Genomic DNA, 20,869 nt, shown 5'->3' on the forward strand with positions numbered 1-20,869 from the left:
TTGAGTCCAAATATGACAAACATTTTTTGGGGTTAACGTCAGTTCATGAAATCAGCCACAGGAGGGCAGTTCGGATATTGTCGGTGGTCTGGGCCTGACATCACAGACACACACGTACACACACAAAGTCGTGATTGATCATCGTCTTCATTTTTTAGATTGAAGATGATGTGAAAAAGATTCATCTGATCTCATTAAAGTGCTGGGTGGGAAAAGTAAGCGGCTGGGCCCCTAATAACCACTGGTCAGTCTGTTTTTCAATACCTGGACCCTGACTTGCAATTTGGTAATCTGATCCAACATTTTAAATTATGAATATCCAGTATAATTACCCAAAAACCTAAAAACATGGAAACTCTGATGGCTTCAAGAGTTTAATGGCTCTGTCCATGAATCACAACATCCCTGGTTGGCTGGGAAATTTTGTAGCAATCTGTGCTCCATTAAATTGAAAATCATGCATTCAAAATGTTCAGTGATGTTAAGTAAAAGTGCTTCCCAGAAATGTCCCACGTGTGTCAAATCGTATATCAGTAGATTATTATCACCCTAGCAGTGAGGTAAAAGCACCATTTCATTCTTGTAACTGTTCTATATAAGTCTTCAAAATCCTCATTTTACGAGGTTTAGTCGGTTGATTATTTACTTAGTCAATTATTTTATTGGTTTAAAACATAGAAAATAGTGGCAAATTCCTGTCACATCCAGAGCCCAAAGTGACATATGTAAATCCGTATAAACCTAAAAAATATTCAGATTCTAATGTAATACAGGCAGAAAACTGAATGCTTGAAAATCTGAAAACATTAAGTATTTAAAATTTGTCTAGTCTTAAGTGATCAAAAAGTTATCAAAATATAGACTATCTGATTAACTTTTTCTTAACTGAATCAACGAATCAGTTTATCATCCAAATAGTAAAGCTAAAATTTTAATAGTAGTTTAATATGTACCAATGTATCATACCTCAAATGTTTTCCATGTTTTGTTTGTCAAATGTAGCTGTCAGATAAATACAAAGTGGCCTACAATAGTTCCCTTTGAAACAGAGTTAACCACTAAGAAATATGTAAATATTTCCAAAGACACAGTTCCTTTATAAATATAAAATATTCAAACCAAGCAACACAATTCCCCTGAAACCTGTGACACATTTCTTCAGCGGGTGGTTTTATAGTTTAGACACACAGAAATTGGTGCTTGTGGGTGTGTACCTTATGGTTTCTGAAAAAGTCCTACAGCTCATTTTCACCGTCTCTAACAAGCTTCTCAGGACTACTCAGTACTGCTGAGACATCTTATTTTGAAATTTACAAGAATATCGGTGATTGTATTTGTACACTTTCATTTATAAAAGAATCCGCCAGGTCAGCCTTTCACTTACAGCATTTCAGAGCATCTTTTCCGCATATAAAATAAATTATTAATTTGTTACATAACCAGAAGAACATTTTGTCCATTTAGCAATTTCTATTGGGATATATCCATGTGTGCCCTTGTCATGGGCGAGAAAGAAGCAAATGTCTACGTGGTCACTTCATCCCTCTGTCTGTGCCTCTTCTTATTCTATCACCATCTTTTTTCTCATGGTTCTCCTCTCGGAGAAGGGAGGGGCTCTGTTGTCAAAACTGTCAGTCTAGCCAGCCTGGCCCCTCCCACCTCAGCAGAGGCATTACATACTGCTGGTGCTCCTGCTCTTAGCAACGGTGCCTCAGCAACAGAGCCACGGCAACAGAGCTCCACGGCAACAGCGTGCCGTGTCTCCCCAATGGAGCTGCCATTGGGCGGACCAGCGCTCAGGCACTACACCCAAAGCAGACCGAGACCTCACCGACAAAAACTGAACTATCGTCCCAGCAGACCGCAGGTACTGTGACTGGGGATCGGAGAGGGTTTGTAAAAATGGAGTGTGAGGGAAAGGTGTGAGTGTGTGTGAGGAGATAAAATGGAAGGGAGGGAGAGAGGAGAGATGTAATAGGGTACAGAGGGGAGAGGCAGGGGGAAGGGAAGGATGGAGGGGGAGTGCTGGAAAAATTGCCCTGGTCCCCGCTTGAATAAGGCAGTCCTGTTGTACCGGTGACCAGCTGCCTGAACAATCCACACTATTTTCTGTCTGTGAGAGCAGGATGACTTAATAATAGACCAGGTGGTAGTTTGGTCTGAATGTCTTTTCCTGCTTTCACTAAAAAGAGCTGATGCCGTTTTATTTTTTTTCCAATGAATGTCTCGAAATGTAGAGTGTGTGTGATCATCCATTTTTCCCCCGAGCTGATCATGCTGTCACAGAGCTATTAGGCTGTGTAGACACACAGTCACTCCCTTGGAGACGAACGGCCTGGGAGAGTAAATTCAAGCAATTCCCTTGACAGGATATCATGTAACGGTGACTTCTGCTAAATTTGTGTTCTGCAGTCAACCTCCTGACTTTCATCGCTTCTTGTGGGCACAGATATTAATATGATCAGGATGATGCAACTCTGTATAGCTGCAATTTTTATATCACATTACCTACATTGGCAAAATGAGTTATCCTGCTTCTATTCCGCATGCAAAACCCAGTGACGCCCCCCGTTGCACGTTACTGAGCAACTGACTCCCAGGAGGCCTGGTTCGTAGCATAAATGGATGAGAGAATCAAACCAAAATACACCTATAGAGGCAGGAGGAACACGAGTGCCAGAGTGTGTGGGTTTTCAGAGGTGATGGTTATGTAATGTAAAGTTATATATGAGGCAAGTTGCTCTTCATCATCAGTTTGTTTGATCTTTGGTGCAAAATTTCTTTGTTTTTCTGTGTATGTGTACGGTAATTAGGAGACAATAATTGAAAGTGAAAATGAAGTCCTGGAGCTCATGGGGCGAGTGGACGAAGGAGTTGAAGAGTTCTTTACTAAGAGAGTACTTCCTACTGAAACACTGTGAGTGTCACAGATGACGAATTAGCCTCTTTATGGTGCCTTCATATTGAGCTAATCTAATACTGCTTAATTGAATTTATACATACTATACAAGTTAATACACTTAGATTTGATATATGTGATTGTTTGTATAGGAAACAGCAAGATGAGGAATCTATCACAGTACACGAAGTGGCTCCTGCCAGCTCTGTCCCTTGTCCAGCCCCAACGAAAACACTCAGGAGAAAGCTCGGTGATTTCTTTACACTCAAAAAGAGGCGCGGTTTGAAATCAGAGACAAGCCAGGAGGGGCGTCCCAAAAAGGCCTCCATCGCTGATCTCATTCGCCCCCTCAGGGAGGTTGCCAGGTCTGAGAAAGAGAAAGATAAGGAGCGAGTGAAGGAACACGACAAGGAGAATGAAAAGGAGAAAGCGAAGGAGCATCCCAGTGGTGTTACTGGAGACTCAGCTGCTCGGGAGACACCTGTTTCTGGTGCTCCACAGCTGAGGGGTGACACGGCGCCTCCCCGCAGAGCTCTCAGAGAGGGGAAGTCCCAGTCTCTCATTTTGCTGTCTGGATCAGCAGCAGCAGGAACCACCAATGCCAGAAACACAGCAAAGGTGAGGTCTTGTACACCTTTACATTAGTAGATAGGCTTTGGAAAAACACTCATTTACTCTACTGTTGCTGATTTCAGAAACAGTTCGAAGGCCAACACAGCTTTGAACAGAAACTCCATCTCATGCTTCAACGTATAGGCGTTTCCAAACCCCAGCCAGGAGAGACACAGGTGTGAGAATTTGTGTGTCTGAAGTCAGGTATGTGCGCTGTAGGAGTCATGAAGAGTTTTAAAATATCCGTTATTCTTGTAGACTCAAGAGGGAGAGATGAAAAAGGCGGAGTCTGAAGGTAGGTCCCTTTATCTATGTAATGTTTAACATGATTAATGTCCTCTCTGCTCCAGCTTAGTGTTAATGAAGCAGAATTAATCTTAGAAGTTGAGGGATTTGTATCAAAAGGAGAGACTTCTTACCGTGGCTCAGATCTCCATTAAAAAGATTTAATATCTCAGGCACAAGACAAGCAGGAGTATTTTGACTGTTTCCATCTATTATAGGAGCATAGCAGGGACTTAATTCCTCTGGATGTAAATGATCTTTGTGCTTCAGGTACCATCATTGATAATAAACCTGAGCCGCCTCCTACTTTCTCAAAACCTCGAACAATGTCTGCATCATCAGGTAAACCACAAACACTGATTTACTCTGTCTTTACTCTAAATGTCCAATTTATAATAAGCTTAATCTTTTGCGCATTAATTTTTTTGTTTTTAGACACAAGGCATCAAATTCGGGCAAGTGTGTCAGCACACGAGGCGGCTGGGAAACCTGCTTTGCTCCCAAAGCCGGTTATCAAACCAGGTCCACCCCCCACAACATCTGGCCGCAACACACCTGAGAACGAGCTGGCCCAAATACAGGAAGCAGAGACAAACACGCCCACTAAACTCAGTCCAGGTGCAGCTCTGCCAACTTGTGCTGCTGTCTCCCCCACTGCTACCAGTCCTCTTACTGTACCAACAATCTCAGACTCAGTCCCCGACTCAACCAGTCTAACAGTTTCCCCTTCAAGTACTGTAACTCCCTCTGACACTGAGATATGCACCGTTAACCCCACTACAGCAGCTGAAACAGCCCCGAGTGGTACAGTGCTTGACATCAAAGCTTCCATCCCAGCAACTAGTGCTTCTTCCACTGAGCAACCCACCTCTACCTTCCCGACAACACATACAAGCGCCGCTACACCAACAGAGCCCCCTGCCCCCGTCTCCGTCACTTCCACCTCCTCAGAGTCCATTACTCCAAGCCTTGCTGTCACTTGCAGCTCAGCAACAATAACTCATCCTTCCACCACTAACTCGGAAACTGTTTCTGCTCCCAGCAAGGAAAGCTCAGTTTCCACAACATCAACAGGTTTGTCAAATAAATCAACTTTGCAAGAGTCAACTGGTGCTCTGTTTGTCCATGCTACTCCTACTGCTGCTGGTGATGCAGCTATTTCTGTCACCACCACAGCTTCTTTGCCCTCCACCAGCATGTCAGATATGCCATCAGGCACGTCTACTAACATCAGTTCAGTTACCGAAGCTGGTGATGAATCCACTTCAGTCACAGCCAGTGGGTCTACAACATTAGTTTCTTTAGTCACATCTCCCCCTCCTGACTCAAGTGATAGCATTACCATCACCACGTCCCCTACCGTGATCTCTACTGCCCCTCCTCCCGCCACCTCCACATCTTCTACCATTGCTGAAACTATCAGCCCAACATCCAGCGTCAACTCCATCTCTACATCTACCATTGTTAATCCTGCCACCCCTGACTCCGCTGACCTCCCTGGTCCCTCCACTTCTTCCAGTCAAACAAACCCTACAGACACCACTTCCACCGCCACCAGTTTAAACCGTGCAGATACCACTTCCACCACTAGTTCTGCTGCAGTTAGCTCCCCACTCGTGATTGACTCCGACCCACTTTTCTCCACCAATGTCAGCACTACGCTCACGCCAACTATCTCGAACCATTTGACCACTCTAGCGCCCCCTAATGATAGTGCAGGCCAAGTTAACGACTTACAGAGATCTCCCGAAGACACATCCAGTAAAGAGCCTGCAGAAAAAGAAACTGGTAGGTTTTAAGCTCTGTCAGTATGTAATGTATGCCTGCACGTATGAAACCTCAGCTTCAAAATGTATGTAGATGTATCTTGAACCACATGTTTTGTGATTTCCCTCTCTCAACAGCAGATGAGCAACAGAGCAAGTTAACAGAGATGGATGAGAAGAAGGAAGTTGTTGAAAGTGGGAAGAAGAGCAACAGTGACAATGAGAAACCAACGATGGTCAGCAGCGACCTGACAACAAAAGAAGTGCAGGAAGTGAGTGTGAAAGCTGAAGAAGAGACACGGGCTGAACCGGCAGCAGGGAAAGAGGGTGAGCGGAGCAGCGATGAGGGAGCGATAGAGGGTCAAAAGCAAGAAGAAACAAAGTCAGTAAGTGATAAGTAATTGAAAAATGAAGAAATTGCTAAACACGGGACCAACTACTGTGACGGGGCAGAAGAGGCCACAGTAAAGGGTGAAGGGGCGGGGGACGATCCATGGCACTTCCTACAGGGACCACCACATTACAGGAGCACACCAGAGGGTGGGCCACTGGACCAAAGAACTGAGATCCCCTTGGTGTAATGTTATCAACAAATCCAGCAGTGTCTTTGTCCTTTTTTAACTTATGTTTGAAATTTTGCATTGCACGTATGATTATGTACCATAAGAAAACTACTGTGGTAAAATACACCATGTTTACAATAGATGGATAAGAGACATAGATATGACTATTAAATGGAATATTCAATTGACTAAGCTTTTTTTTTTATGTGTGAATACTGTATTTCCAACAAATTCATGTTTTTTGACCAGAACAGTCAACAACGCACACTTTTTGTTGAGGTTTCAACCGCATCTCACAGTCCTCCTCAGTTGCCATGGAGATAGCTCAGTTATTACCATGTCTTATAGTGCTGTCTCTTTTCGATGATTTTTTTGGTGTCAGATTTGAAAAGTCTTACCACAAACAAGCAAAGTCCATCTGGTGAGAAAGACCATGAGATGCTGCCGAAAGCTCTGGATAAGGATAGTAAGCAGGTCCTCAGTTAAGAACTCAAACTATTGTTTCTGAGGTCAAGAAAGCTTAAGTTTGAATGTTTGTGGTTTAAAATGTGAATGCACATATTTATTAACTTCAATTATTTGTAAGAGACTAACGTACAATATTAAACATAGATGGTAACATGTATATTGAAGCAGAGAGGGAGAGAAAAAGCAATAATACAATTTGGATATCAGTCAGAATGGTCAGCCAATTGTAATGTTGAAAGAAACAAGAAATCACGTTCCCCAAACAATTACAACTGCATGTCAACCATAATATCAAATGGTATTTAATGGGATCTAATAAAATCTTACAAAGACAAATGGCCAAAGCCTGTAGTATAGGCTGTAAATAAAAGTGCTCCTTCTGTTGCAGCAGGAGAAAAAGAGAGTATTTGGGCCTCATTCAAAAAAGGTTTGTCAAACTTACTTGAGTCTTGCTTGAGTGTTTTGTTTGTTTGTTTGTTGTTGTTAAATTTAGAATAATGTCTATTTAAAAACTAGAGGGGAATTAAAAATGTGCTACCTGTTGATGTTGCACATTCTTACAAATAGCAGATGAATAAATGTAGATTTCTTCAGATACTCAGGCCTGATGATGCTGATTGGCAGACACCCTGGTAATCCAACAAAAGGCCTGCTGGGATAGAGGAGTGGAAACAGAGAGACTTCTTTTAGTTTGATAAAAAAAAAAAACCAACAACAACAACTCAATCACGGAATGATTGCAACTGTGTCTGTTTTTACTAAGAGTTAATGCCACACATAAACGTCATATTAGTATTTCTTCTTTCAGTGTTCAGTGTTAAAGTCAACCCTCATTTTTGTTCTTTTTTTTATGTAGAGGTGATTTGATACTATTGGATTTAAGACTTCATCTTCAGATCCTGCAAGTCAATCTCTGCGGTGAAGCATAATGGTAGAAATTAAGGTTTATTATAAAGCATCTCCTTTTTCTCTTAACGCCAGGCAAAGGAGGTAAGTGGTTGATAAAATTCACAGCTATCCAATGGGCCTTTTCACCTGGCGCTCCACTGTGGAGATTCAATCTAATATCATCTGCTTGTCGTTTATCATCCACACCAGTAGGTGTCGCCAGCAGGTATCGCCCACAAAGGCGCACGCATTTCACCCGGAAGAGGAGCTCCGAGGGAAACCACGGCAGAGGAATTGTTATAGACTCGCCGCACGGTTTCTGTTGCTATTTCAATAACTCTATAAGTTACAAACAAGCTGTTACCGGCGGTGCAAGCTGCAGGAGGATTTAGTGCTGTAGAGATGTCGGTTGTGCCTCCCAGTCGCTCGTCCACCGGCTGGCCGCGCGGTGGTGCCGTTCAGTTCGGGAACAAATACCACAGCGGGCCCGCTAAACCGCTCACCCTGGAGAGGACCATCAACCTGTGAGTTCGTTTGGATCCGAAATTATGCACTTTCAGCTGCTCTTACCGTCGATATGTGCATGATGCTTAAAGCACATCGACGAGCAACGATGCAACAACAACAACAAAAAAGTCTCGGTTTGCCAATAAGGCAGCTCAGACCTCATCACGGCACAAACAAACACGGCTGCGTTCAATGAACAAAAGTCTGAAGCAGGAAATCTGAGGAAATGTCAGGCATGGTAATTTAACGGTCAAGCGTTGTTTGTTTCACTTGAACATAATACAAAAAAACGTATTATTAATTACGACTGCAGTTGATTATTAATTCTTCAATCAATTAAAGTATACTTGTTTAAATATGTTTTTTTCTTGAAGAAAATTGATTTTTTTTTTAATTTTTAATTTTTTTTTTTATTTTTTTTTTTACCGCCTTTAGCTTCTCAAATAGTAATATGTTTTTTTTTTCTGTTTTCTGTTATATCGAACTCAATATCTCTCATTTTTGTTCTTTGGTTTTACAAAGCAAGCTATTTGAATAAGTCTGCCAGGGCTTTGATAAATTGTAATATACGGTTTTATTGTTTATTTTTGACATTTTGAATTTATGGGCCTATCAATTAATCAAAAAATAATCAACAGAACATGAATTAATCAGCCCTAATCTGACCCCATTTTTTCTCAGTAAATGGCTTAACCAGTTTGGTCTACAAAATGGCAGAACAAACTGATACTGATGACTCCCATCACAATTTCCATTTGACATGTTCAGCTTGCTTATTTTTTATTACCAAAAATATCCAGTAACTCGGCTGCAAAAGTATGCAGTTTTTTTTAAATTTATTTCTACCATGGAAGCGCACCAGTAAATATTCACTTTCCAGAAGGTTTGTTTTGTAAAATGGAAATGAAAGATATTGATACTAATCACTTTGTCGGGGATGCTCCATGTCGTGTATATTTTTGTGTCAGATACCCTCTGACCAACTACACATTCGGCACCAAGGAGCCTCTTTATGAGAAGGACAGTTCGGTGGCCGCCAGGTTCCAGCGGATGCGGGAAGAGTTTGACAAGATGGGCATGCGGAGGACGGTGGAGGGTGTTCTCATTGTTCACGAGCACCGACTTCCTCATGTGTTACTTCTGCAGCTGGGCACGACCTTCTTCAAACTGTGAGTTGCTGTTCAGAGGCTCCTGTGTGAACCAGCAGAGCTGGTTTTTTTGCTGCACTTTTGTCTGACGGTTTTCTTCTATGCTGCAGGCCTGGTGGAGAGCTGTGTTCAGGAGAAGATGAGGTAGAGGGTCTGAAGCGCCTGATGACCGAGGTAGCTACATCACAGCACAGTTTGAGCGTCTTGTTACTGTGGTGATCGTGAAGTTTATGTGTATTAACTGTTGACTGGATGTTAGATCCTCGGACGGCAGGATGGGGTGAAGCAGGACTGGGTGATTGATGACTGTATCGGCAACTGGTGGCGCCCCAACTTTGAGCCTCCACAGGTTAGTACACATACATGAATAATTAAACATTTTGAGGAATTCATTAACTAAAGGAACACTTATATTAAATGTTAATGTTTCAAATATTTTAAGTGAAAGCAGTGAAGCATTAATAGATCAGTTTTGAAATCTTTAAGCAGCATCTGGCCCTGATTTGTGCAAGTCACTGAAGTCTGAAATACATCTGCAAAATCCTGCATTGTCCAATTCTTTATACTGAGCAATGATTTATACGAGGGGCAATCAAAAAGCTCACAGTGCATTGAAAATGTAGTTTCTTGATTTTCTTAACGGCACCACTCCTACTTGCTGCATTTGGCCCCCTGCTACTTCATTCTGTTCCCCGATAATTTGACACTTTGATGTGTGATCTGGGCTCAGGTTTCAGCTGCATGGAGAAAGCGCTAATGTGCCCGACCAAGTAACTTGGAGTATTTGCTGGTGAAGGTTAAATCTTCCCGCTACTCCATGCATATCACAGTGTTGCAACAGGAGCAGTCAATGAACTGTTTTTTTTTTTTATTACCTTTTTGTATAAGATTTTGAGACTTGGTCATGGCCACGCTTTTGATTTACGTTGCCAAGTTTCCAACATTGCTAATGTGGGCTGAATATTGTGTCTTGCAGTACCCCTATATTCCAGCTCACATCACCAAACCTAAGGAGCACAAGAAGCTGTTCCTCGTCCAGTTGCAGGAAAAAGGTCTGTGTCACACTCTCACTTATGAAATTATTTTACTTTGAAGTTTAATAAAGAAAAAAATGGTAAATAACGTATAATTAAAAGAAGAGGCCACGTGGATAAAAGTGGCTTCTTGTTTTGAAATCTGTGATAACTTTTTCTGCAGCGCTCTTTGCCGTTCCCAAGAACTATAAACTGGTGGCAGCACCATTGTTTGAACTGTACGACAACGCTCCTGGATACGGACCAATCATTTCCAGTTTACCGCAGCTATTGAGCAGGTACTTTTGAGATCTTCTGCTTGTGTTGGGTCTTTGTTTAAAATGGAAACGTTTGTTCTCTTCTGTTGTATTAAATTAAAATCCGAACGCCTCATTACAGGATTTATGTTAAATGACTGACCTGAATAACCTGTAGTTATTATTCGAATTAAGTCGAAGCTTTTTTTTTTCATCGGAATGTAATGTTTGATTAACACCGGTAAGCACAGTGAAAGCGCTTATTTTAAGCCTCAGTCGTGGGCAACGGGATGGCACGGAGAGCACAGAGACGACTGCTCTGGTCTGAAGAGCTGCTTGAGATATTCATCCTGAAAGTGTCTGAGCACAACACCAAAGCTCTTCCAAACGCAGACTCTGAGCCAGCAACACAGGCAGAATGAGACGTTTGTCAGGATTGGGTCTGAATGAAAAATTCATATTGATATGGAAAAAAAAACAGTCGCACATAAGACGAGAGTTTATTCAAGTTGTTTTGCCCTCTGATGCACCAGTAACACAGTCAGGTGTGTAGCGGTATATTACATATTATTTAATATCACAGGAGAATAATGTGCAACAAACAGTATGTTTGTGTGGAACGATGCTGAGAGGTACTCTAAGATTGTGCTACATCTGTCCAACTTGAAACATAAAGACACCCAGTATAATATGCAGGTTACAGGTTCAGCCTTTAGCATGTGAAGAACAAAACAAATATATATATATATTGTATTTGATTGTAACATTCTGAATCTCCACACTACGTAACTACAGAAAAAGGGAGCTAAAGTTTTACAGTAAATGGCCTCGTGGTCTGCTGACCTGCATGATCCCATAAACAAGAGTTGTTTCAGCGACTGTTACCTCATCTGTCTGACAATTGTATTTGGGTTTCAGTGGGAATGTCCTTGTTCTAGCTGAATTTCCAGGTTTTAGAGAAGTATCTGACCTGCAGTGCTGATGTTTGAAAACTCATGCCAATCAATGTGGGACATGGTCTCAATATGTGCAACTCGGGACAAGGGATAAAAAAACAACAACAATGCTGTGCAGTCCCACGTAAAGAAGCACCTTATGTGCTGCTGCTGCGCGGTGATCTCAGAGCAGGAAATGACACCCACAAGATTCATGCATGAAACATAACAGAAAGGGGAGCTTAAATAGTTGAATCAGAAAAAGATGAGAAATAAGCATGCTGGGTTTTTTTTTTTTGCAAATAGTTTTTTTCTGAAGATGAGTTTTTAATGATAATTATAATGTCTTTCTGTAGGTTCAACTTCATCTACAACTAAGTTGAGTGAACAGAAGAACATCTGGCTGTCTCTGTGAGTGCAGCCTTTTCTGAGAAACAAAAAGACTTCCACCTTTCACAAACAAACACTTGTCATGTCAGGTATATTGGCAGTCCACAGGGGTATTTACACTGTTGGTAGAAGAATGAAAATGGAAATGTCACCTTTTTTTTTTTTTTTTTTTTCCTTTTTATCTTGAGAAACTGGTCATTTTTGTAGTATGCCGGTCTGTATTCCAGTGTGCTGATTTTATGCCCTCAGAGGAAGTCAGTGTTTGATTAAACGAACTACAACATTGCGTTTCTTGTTTTAACCTGTAACAATGTTTTTCTTTTTAATAAACAAGTCTTTTGAGTATGTTTTTATAAAGTTCAAAGTTCAGGGGAGTGTGGCTCAATAATTCTCATTAAGCTGAAATAACATGTCCAATTTAACGTGTACAAAAAGGTTATACATTTCTGTGTGTAGACATTTTACACAATTTCTGTGATTTAGCACATTCTGAGTAGAAGAAAAGTAAACTGACTTCTGTCAGCAGTGAGGTCTCAGTCAACTTGAGATCTGATGATTGACTCGGCCAGATGAGGATATTCTACCTCTTCATCCTGAAAAGTTCTCAAATTTTGATGCATTTGGCTCAATCAGACCACGCAGAAGGCTCCTGTATACCTCTATATAAAGAAAAATATACACCGAAACCACCCAGGGATCAAATTAAAACCGGGATTAAAGTATATCACAGATGAGAAAAGTACCTTTTATTTAATTCTACAATGAAGCTGAAGTAATCCTTAAATAACATTTTCTGATTTAAAAGTTGCAAACAAGGCAGTTTCAGACATATTGTAGAAGTCGAGCAGATATTCAGATTACTACAAGTATTACTATAGCCTACAAAAGCAAATGATTTGTGGTCTTCGCAACCACAAAAAAAAAACCTATTTGAGTAAGTTTATAAGAGTCTATGTTACCCATCTATTTAAAGGAGAAAGTACACCTTTACTTGTTTTAAGCCAAATTGTGAAAATTGTAATAAAATATACTCCTGAAAAAAAAAAAAAAAACTTAACTACTGAATATTTCCAGACTAAATATTGTCATTTTTTTCCCCATGGTTCCTGGCAGTCTGCACTCGGGGCCAAAAAAAAAAACCACAAAAAAAAATAAAAAAAAAATCCCGGGGCCATTCTTTACGTCATTTCTCTGCGACGCCGCTTCGTCCACGCTCCTCGGCACTGTTTTTTTTTTTTTTTGGATGTTGTTATCGGTCTTCATAAAGTTTCTGTCATGACTTCCAAACGGCCGCAGGACGAGCGCGGCCCCACGGACAAGAAGAGAAAGAAGAAGAGCTGCGAGCAGACCGCGGAGCTTTGTCGTGCTGTGGAGGACGAGCAGGTGAAGAGAGCCGTGCAGGAGGCGTGGAGCCGCCGGACTCCCTACAGCCGCGGTCGGTGAAGGAAACACTCACAGCTGCTTTAACCGTCTACTTTTGAACAACGTTGTCCGGTCTAACAGACATGTGCCTGCACACTAACGCCACCACGCAGTGGCCAGCCCTGTGGCTTTAAAGTTCGGTGTTTAAAGTAGATTTGCTCCATCGCTGCATTAAACGTGTAGGTGCCTCTGTTATTGATCCTCGATCATATCAATAAAATGGACACTAGCCTCCACAACGTCATCATCCTGGGTTTTGGATTAATGTCGTTATTTGTTATAAGTGTTGTCTTTTCCTGGTTTTAAAGGCTGTATTACAGTGAAGTGATGTCATTACTGAACTGACCAGACTCTTATACCAGTTCTATTATTTGCCTTTACCCATAAGTTATTATATCCATATTACCAACGATACAACATCTCGTTATGTCAATATTTGCTGAAAGCATCAATAGTCATCTTGACAATGTTGTTGCAATGTTGACATTGAGCTCTTTTTCCAGCCTTAAATTCAATCCACAGTTAGAGTGTGTTTGTTTTTATTAACTGATCTTTCTGTTTATTTGCTGTATACTATATGGAGGTTTGCAAAATCAGAATAGAAGTAGTATGATTGGGAAAAAAACAGACAGGGAAGTCAGACCTAGTACAACCATAAATCAGTGCGGCTCACTGCTCTCAAACATTGTCTATAATTATTGAATACATTCAGAGAAATTAAAGGAAACGTTACAACAGATAAAATAGTGATGATCAATGAGGAAATCTCGGACTGCAGACAAATAACCGTCCCATCGGTCAGCCCCTTTCTTTTCATATGAGCAGAGATTAGATCTGGCATCGAGGAATTGCTCTCTTTTGTCATTTGTTTTGATGGCAAGTGTGTTTTACATTTTGTCTCTTTCTGTGTTGAAAGTCTGCCCTGTTTACCTGATCAAAATAATATTTCACCGTTGGTGTTGTAAGTTTTTTTTTTCTTCTTTTTAAATGTGCACTCTTAAGTTTTAAAACTGTGGTCAGACTCTGCTCTTTGGTTTGTTGGAGCAGATATCAGTCATGTAGAAGCTGTTGGTCATCTTGCTATTCGTGTGTGTGATTGTTGTGCAGGGGATCTGGAGTTGGACTGTCAGCCTTTTCCTCACTGCGTCATCAAGAACTTCCTGAGCAGCGAAACCTTCGTGGAGAACCTGCAGAGCGAGCTGCTGAGACTCAACTTCCACGAGAAGTCAAACGACCTGTACAAATTCAAACAGGTGGTTCATCAAACTCACCTTCACTCTGGTTTGCTCCAGCAGGTCTGTGTTGTTGCCTGATTATCCTCATTTATTTATTTATTTTTCTTCCCGTACAGTCAGACGACTTGAGGAAGAGGACGGAGCCACATATCGCAGGACTGAGGTAACGAGCAGCTGGCACTCATGTGTGTTTGTGACAGGATGGGCTACCAGTGGGAGAAAAGTGCTTTAAAGCGTCGGGCGGCAAATAAGCTCCAGAAACCTGCCAAGAACAGATGACGTGTTTTAATGCCCATTTATCTGTTTCTATTGTTTGACTCAAGTCTGGTCTGAACCACCAACCCAACAATTCATGGCCAATTAATCTGTACGGCTCCACAGCCTGATCCACTGCGTTACCTACTTTTATTAAATCACATGTATACTATCAATATCTCCCACCTGACATAGTGTCCTACCTTTTTTTTTTAAAGCCACCTTAGGATACAGACACTTTTGACAGCTGACGTTATGATGTGTCCAAGCAGGAACATTCATGACGGCCACATTTCAAAGAGCACCCTGCAGGGGTTTCACGCAGGCTTCCTCGCAGACCAGACCGACGCTGTTAATCACTCCTGTGCTTTTGTTCGCTGTGAAAAGGGTTTGCTCGCACGTCATTTAGGTTTTGTGTCTTTAAAGCACATTTTAGTTTGACAGATGCTCCACACTCGGTGTCCACTTTACTATCTTGTACAATCTGATGCAATTTATTACAACGTCTCGCCGTAAATCCTCCCATCGAGAAGTTTACGTTCAGTTTTTGTTGACATTATAATAAATACGGACGTCATAGTTAAACAACATGTTGTGCTGGACCGCATTATGTTGAGAAATTGTTGTCCTTCCTGTTAACATACATAAATTTGGCAGATTATGGGGAACAAGTTAAAATATCATCCAGTTCAGGACAACAGCAGCACTAACTATGACCTCAGTGCTAAAACATGTGCCAGTGTCAACAGAAACTGAAAGTTATAAGCCTCATAAAGCAGAGCTGTTGTACTGGATCATATTAGATGGTCGGGGTGTACCTAATAAAGTGGCCACAAGTGTATATCCTACCTGACACCATCTCACTTTATACACACATTTTCTCTACTGATCACTCAGGCTGAAATTGTCACTGTAGTTCTTTTTTCTGCTCACTGTGGAGCTCAAGGTTGTGAAATGCGGTTTTGATATTATATTTAGTATTTGTTCAGTGTTTGCGTTGATAAGTAGACTAAAATAAAGTGTTTTAAGTGAGCAGTGTAAGAATAAAAAAAATTGTTGTTAGACATTTCTGGTTTATTTATGAAGTCCACCAGGTGGAGCCAGAGATTGCACACAATTAATACATTTCCTCTATTTACTGCTGAGGACCGAATGTTAGCGGTAAAATTTATTTTGGACTGTAAACCTAAAATATTCAGCTGCACCCAAGCTGATTCTTGTTAAAGCAGCACTGAGCTCGGCAGTGAACACGAGGCTGCAACACTGTCGGCCAGCACAACGGTATAAATTCAGACAAATGACTGGAAACGAAGCTGTTAATGAGACCTGCCGAGAGGTTCAATGTTTCAGTCAGGCCTCAAAAGATTTCAGAGTATTAATGCAGAAGGAGGCGAGCTGTGTGTCAAGTCAACACTTTAGAGGCTCCCATATTACCCAGGTACACTGTGATCATGTCAAACTGTCGTTACAGTGGAGAGACTGCGATGCTTAATTTCTTCTAAATACTAAACTGCAGTTCTGCCGTGATGCACTTCTACAAACATGCTGTGAAGCTCAGATGGTGACAGATCCCCGTTCTTTAGATAAAAATAGGGCACACACTCACAAATGATCATCATCTCATCGATGGGAAACACCTGACTTTAATGTTGCTCACAAATATGTAATATTGGATCATTTTCTTCAATGATAAATACCCAGATATCACATCTTTATATAGAGAGATATAGAGAATTGTATGGGTGTACTTGTGATTTATATGATGCTACACCTGCTGAAGAACTACAGCCCTGGAGAATATACACTGTAAATAAATAAACAATTGCAGCCTCCCCCTTGTGATCATCTATTATTAATGTCACAACAAAATGTCACGATGAGCTTTCGGGCAGTCAAGCAGTCTGTCTGTGTGGTGAGGGTTACCAAATGTGTGTCTTTATATGACGTTAAAGGTTACTGTCACCTTACAGTGCATTACAACGTTTCACAGTACACGTTTCTCTATTTTTAGGGCAGCCCTGTTTGGGCGTTTCCGTTCCTGGCTCGGCGAAGTGTTGAGGGTTGAGCTGGAGCCCACAGTGGATATTTCTTGTGCTAGATATGAATATACGGGTGAGATTTGTCTGAAAACATCAGCAGGGATGTTTTTTTATTTGAGGCCCTTTTGATTTCCTTTTATATGTCACCTTCTGTCTTCTTTCTAGACATTCTCTTGTGTCATGATGATGAATTGGAGGGGAGGCGCATTGCTTTCATTTTGTACCTTGTGCCTCCGTGGCGCAGCAGCGACGGGGGAACCCTCGATCTTTACACAACAGACAGTGAGTTTCCCGCTTTCTGTGCGTGTGTGCGTCTTTCTGCACTTTTACACCACATAAGTGTTTTCTCTCTTTGTCATCAGGTAATTTCCACCCACAGAATATAGTGAAGTCGCTCGTACCCTCTTGGAACACGCTCGTCCTCTTTGAAGTCTCTCCAGTGTCCTTCCACCAAGTAAGGATGAACGCTCAGGTTTTTAATTTCTGCTGCATCGAACAAGAGGCAGTGATTGGAAATTGAGACCATACACTGTGTTTTTCCAGGTGTCAGAGGTTCTGTCACAGGACAAGTGTCGCTTGTCTCTGAGTGGCTGGTTTCATGGGCCTTCTTTGGAACGTCCTCCTCGCCACATAGAGCCGCCCGTCCCGAGGAGTCCACACTTACCGAGAGATGTGAGCGTTACCGTTATTGGAATAGACGGAAATTTGATAAAGAGTCGCATGAGAAGGTCGATATGATTATTAATCTACATGAAGCTGGAGCCAGAAGTCAGGTAGCTTAGTTTAGCATAAAGACTGGAAACGGAGGGAAACGGCTAGCCTTATTTGGTCAAAAGGTAAAAAATATTTGATGATTAATGACAGCACCTCTACAGTTCACTGATTAACATGTTGTATCTCATTTATTCAGTCTATGCAATACTCAAAGTGTGAAAGAACATGTTTCAGTTTCATGAAGAGTTATATGTACCAACTTTTCTGTTATTCTTACCGGACACATTTCAGCATTTTATCTCTACTATCCGAAGTGAAATTGTCCGACTGTTCATAAATGGACAGCTGACATGCCTGCTTACATTGTGCTGTGTTTGTGTACATGACAGGAAACGTTGCTGTTGGAGTGGGTCAATCCAGTGTACTTGGACATTTCCTATCAAGAGCAGATTCAGGAGGAGTTTGAAGACAGCTCTGAAATTCAGCTTAAAGATTTTCTCAAGGTAACTTCTCACTCATTTGCTTTCCTCTGCGTTGCCTTGGTCCGCTTCCTGCTGCCGACTGATTGTGTTTGTCTGCAGGAGGAGAAGTTCAGGGAGGTGAGTGAGGCACTGGGACTGGCTCAAATTCAGTGGATGAAGAGAGGTCCACCCAATAAGAGGTGGGTGGTGTTTGTTGCGTGTTCTGTGTTGGATGGTACACTGAGTCCAAGACCTCTGAATGCTTATCTGTGTGCTTTCAGATGCTATGAAGCGGCCTCTACGGACACCCTGCCTGACTGTGTGAGTGCATGTTGGGAGCTGCTTTGTTCAGAAGCGTTCTTCCTGCTTCTCTCCAACTTCACTGGCCTTCGATTGCACTACCTGTGCCCTGCTGACGATGACGAGGAGAATGATGAAGAGGAAGAGAAGAAGGAGCAAGAGGACGGACAAGCCACCGGGTCTTCAACCGAAACAACACCAACAACACCAACAACAACAACAACAGCAGCAGCAGCAGCAGCAGATGCAAGCAGAGAGAAAGGTGTGTCAGTGTGAGGAGTTTTCTTCCACCACAGATGTGCTTGTGTGTTTTGACCTGTGTTTTTTTTTTTACCTGTGTGTGTTTTGACCTGTGTGTGTTCTTCAGAACTGAGCACACCTGTGTGTTGTGGCGAAGTGCGACGATGGTCTCATAGCGGCTACACTCTGCTGCACGACGGAGAGGCAGCACGGGCCGAGTACGCTCTGGACCTTACTTTACCTTTTGGTTGTGCAGGTGAGAACACACACACACACACACACACACACACACACACACACACACACACACACACACACACACACACACACACACACACACACACACACACACACACACACACACACACACACACACACACACACACACACACACACACACACACAGTATTGTGATTAAACTATTAATCAGTGTTTTGATTGTCACAAAACTTGAATTGTCCTTCACAGACTGGCAGTCAGAGTTTGGGGGATTCACATGTTATGTTGCTAATGAAGACGATGAGGAGGTGAGTGCTGATTACAGTACAGTGAGTGTAACCAATCTTCTGTGGCTATCATCAACATCGCTTTGTTTCCGCCTTCTTCACAGCTTCTGACAGTCTATCCTGAGGACAATTCCCTTGCCCTCGTCTACAGAGACAAAGAAACCCTCAAATTTGTCAAACATGTCAACCACAAAAGCTCCTCTGAGTCTGCTGGCAGTTCAATCTGCAGGGGGTTTTATGACTTTTCTTTTATCTACTATGAATGAATAAATATATAAAAAGATATAGTATGTATACGTGTTTGTGGGCTTCTTGACATCTTTGTTTCATTTTTCCTTGTATTGGTGCACTGATATGACACTTTGCTCGTTGGGAAAGGACACCTGCTAAAGGACACTTTCACATTTGGACACAGCCAGTCAGGGACCAACCACCAATGATTCACAACCCCCCGTTGTATAATCTGAGGCATTGCAGCGAACGCAAACTGACTTTTTGTCAACATGATACTGACCATTTTCATTTGTATGACAACACTGACAATGACACAACAGCAGTGACTCTGGAACTTAATGGTTTTAATAGAAATTCACCAGCAATACCAAGTTACAACTTCTCAGTGCCCACAAAGTCTGCTGAGGTTTTTCAGTTTGATTAGAGGGCTTCCTTTTAGTGTGAGTTTATTTATTGCAGAAGATTTGAGTTTAATTGGAACTGCCATTACTAATGTGGTTGACAAGGGTCCTCCAGGAACGTGTTGACTGGATATTTGTGAATTGGCTTCATTCCAGACTTTTCTGCCATCAATTTTATTGACAAAAAATTAATTGCGATTGTCTTCAAAGAATATTTACCATCTCATAGAGTCAGTGCTGGGAGAAAATCTTTGTCTTTTTGAAAGACCAATGGACATTTTTCTCCTTTTGGTCCAGTTGATGAGAACATGTGAACAGATTGGGTGATTTAAGGACTGACGGTAGAAATCTTTAGTCGTTACTATATACTTCACGATGAAGTGGAAAACAACATTGACATTAAAGAGTAATTTGCGTCACAGTTGAAACTGTTATAATCAGATGCACAATTATGTTCATATCATTTGATACATCTTCTCACATAAAACCACTCATGGCAATTTTATCCCCTTATTTGTATTCCCTAAAGTTTCCCATGAGATTCATGTGAAAGAATACATCATGAAACCTAGTTACTGGGCCGTCACTGATTTTTTTGTTATTGTGAATTCATAATTTCATAAATTTGATGTAATAAAAAATAAGTTAAAAAAAAAAAAAAACTAACACAAATATTATATATTCAAATTGCTTATATGGACAACAGTCCTAACCTCAAACATATTTTAACCTGATACCACAAACAGTCTGAAATAAGCAAATATTAATTTTTTTGTTTCTTGATAAATGACCTAAAAGATTGGTTTGATTTTTCGAAACAGCTGACCATTAATTTTCTGTCAATCCAGTGGCAAAAATTTCCATGAAGCATAGGCTCCTTTTAATTGTTTTTGCAGTCACTGACTTATGAGTGGATTTAGCAAATATAGCAATTAATTATAATAATTTTTGTAGCAGCTCGTTTGCAGCGTTTAACACAAATGAAACAATTAATGCTGCCACAGTAAAAAGTAAGACACTACAGAGAAACGAACATGTCACTTGACCAACTTGGCCTATTGATTTCCTGTTTCTTTGACTGTGGGTTTTAGCTCTTGTATTAATCATGTTTTGCTTCACTGGATCGTCACTGAGAAATTTTGACTCTAAAGATGAGTAATCACGTTTTTTTTGTCCTACATATGACTGTCTACATATGGAAGAACACTGAAGAAGAAAAAAAATAAATAACTCACTTCCTTCCCGTCACAATTCTTCCCCAGGCGGCATGTCGGTTTCCACCAATCAGATCGCGTTTTGATTTCTGCTCAGCCAATGGGAGGCCTGGAAGT

The 20,869-nt window shown here is 41.3% G+C and overlaps 3 protein-coding genes across 5 annotated transcripts; all 3 read left to right on the top strand.

The window, feature by feature from the left end:
• Positions 1 to 1,655: 1,655 nt before the first annotated feature.
• On the top strand, positions 1,656 to 6,313 carry LOC138618069 (uncharacterized). Of its 3 annotated transcripts, none has more exons than XM_069693560.1 (8): positions 1,656 to 1,867; positions 2,814 to 2,917; positions 3,052 to 3,517; positions 3,595 to 3,687; positions 3,770 to 3,806; positions 4,067 to 4,138; positions 4,232 to 5,584; positions 5,704 to 6,313. In XM_069693560.1, exons 1-8 carry the CDS (start codon positions 1,769 to 1,771, stop codon positions 5,961 to 5,963), a joined length of 2,484 nt encoding a protein of 827 aa, XP_069549661.1. In that variant the 5' UTR covers positions 1,656 to 1,768; the 3' UTR covers positions 5,964 to 6,313. The 3 variants fall into 3 exon arrangements, with proteins under 3 accessions (XP_069549661.1, XP_069549662.1, XP_069549660.1); XM_069693561.1 differs by having other exon boundaries at positions 1,657 to 1,867; positions 3,601 to 3,687; positions 5,701 to 6,313; XM_069693559.1 differs by having other exon boundaries at positions 1,659 to 1,867; positions 5,701 to 6,313.
• Positions 6,314 to 7,744: 1,431 nt separating this feature from the next.
• Positions 7,745 to 12,100, top strand: nudt21 (nudix hydrolase 21). The gene is made up of 7 exons (XM_069693562.1): positions 7,745 to 8,005; positions 8,957 to 9,157; positions 9,247 to 9,310; positions 9,396 to 9,485; positions 10,113 to 10,188; positions 10,334 to 10,448; positions 11,698 to 12,100. The coding sequence occupies exons 1-7, from the start codon at positions 7,884 to 7,886 to the stop codon at positions 11,717 to 11,719; spliced, it is 690 nt and encodes a 229-aa protein (XP_069549663.1). The 5' UTR covers positions 7,745 to 7,883; the 3' UTR covers positions 11,720 to 12,100.
• An 852-nt stretch (positions 12,101 to 12,952) lies between these two features.
• On the top strand, positions 12,953 to 19,195 carry ogfod1 (2-oxoglutarate and iron-dependent oxygenase domain containing 1). The gene is made up of 13 exons (XM_069693563.1): positions 12,953 to 13,166; positions 14,261 to 14,406; positions 14,505 to 14,551; positions 16,655 to 16,755; positions 16,848 to 16,964; positions 17,045 to 17,136; positions 17,226 to 17,354; positions 17,786 to 17,899; positions 17,978 to 18,057; positions 18,139 to 18,419; positions 18,525 to 18,653; positions 18,866 to 18,924; positions 19,008 to 19,195. The coding sequence occupies exons 1-13, from the start codon at positions 13,007 to 13,009 to the stop codon at positions 19,167 to 19,169; spliced, it is 1,617 nt and encodes a 538-aa protein (XP_069549664.1). The 5' UTR covers positions 12,953 to 13,006; the 3' UTR covers positions 19,170 to 19,195.
• Positions 19,196 to 20,869: the final 1,674 nt, after the last annotated feature.

The sequence above is a fragment of the Brachyistius frenatus genome, unplaced genomic scaffold (assembly GCF_029030835.1).
Source record: "Brachyistius frenatus isolate BFR_SWC_R1_liver_20210118 unplaced genomic scaffold, ASM2903083v1 Contig_15, whole genome shotgun sequence".
Classification (NCBI taxonomy): domain Eukaryota; kingdom Metazoa; phylum Chordata; class Actinopteri; family Embiotocidae; genus Brachyistius; species Brachyistius frenatus.

Excerpts from the sequence above, each read along its gene's own strand:
- LOC138618069 (XM_069693559.1), top strand. The coding sequence starts at position 1,769 with ATGGAGCTGCCATTGGGCGGACCAGCGCTCAGGCACTACACCCAAAGC. Across the intron at positions 1,868-2,813 it reads ATCGTCCCAGCAGACCGCAG|GAGACAATAATTGAAAGTGA; the intron begins GTACTGTGACTG and ends TACGGTAATTAG. Across the intron at positions 5,585-5,700 it reads GCCTGCAGAAAAAGAAACTG|CAGATGAGCAACAGAGCAAG; the intron begins GTAGGTTTTAAG and ends CTCTCTCAACAG.
- nudt21 (XM_069693562.1), top strand. The coding sequence starts at position 7,884 with ATGTCGGTTGTGCCTCCCAGTCGCTCGTCCACCGGCTGGCCGCGCGGT. Across the intron at positions 8,006-8,956 it reads CTGGAGAGGACCATCAACCT|ATACCCTCTGACCAACTACA; the intron begins GTGAGTTCGTTT and ends TTTTTGTGTCAG. Across the intron at positions 10,189-10,333 it reads CGTCCAGTTGCAGGAAAAAG|CGCTCTTTGCCGTTCCCAAG; the intron begins GTCTGTGTCACA and ends CTTTTTCTGCAG.
- ogfod1 (XM_069693563.1), top strand. The coding sequence starts at position 13,007 with ATGACTTCCAAACGGCCGCAGGACGAGCGCGGCCCCACGGACAAGAAG. Across the intron at positions 17,137-17,225 it reads CTCCAGTGTCCTTCCACCAA|GTGTCAGAGGTTCTGTCACA; the intron begins GTAAGGATGAAC and ends GTGTTTTTCCAG. Across the intron at positions 17,900-17,977 it reads AGCTTAAAGATTTTCTCAAG|GAGGAGAAGTTCAGGGAGGT; the intron begins GTAACTTCTCAC and ends GTTTGTCTGCAG.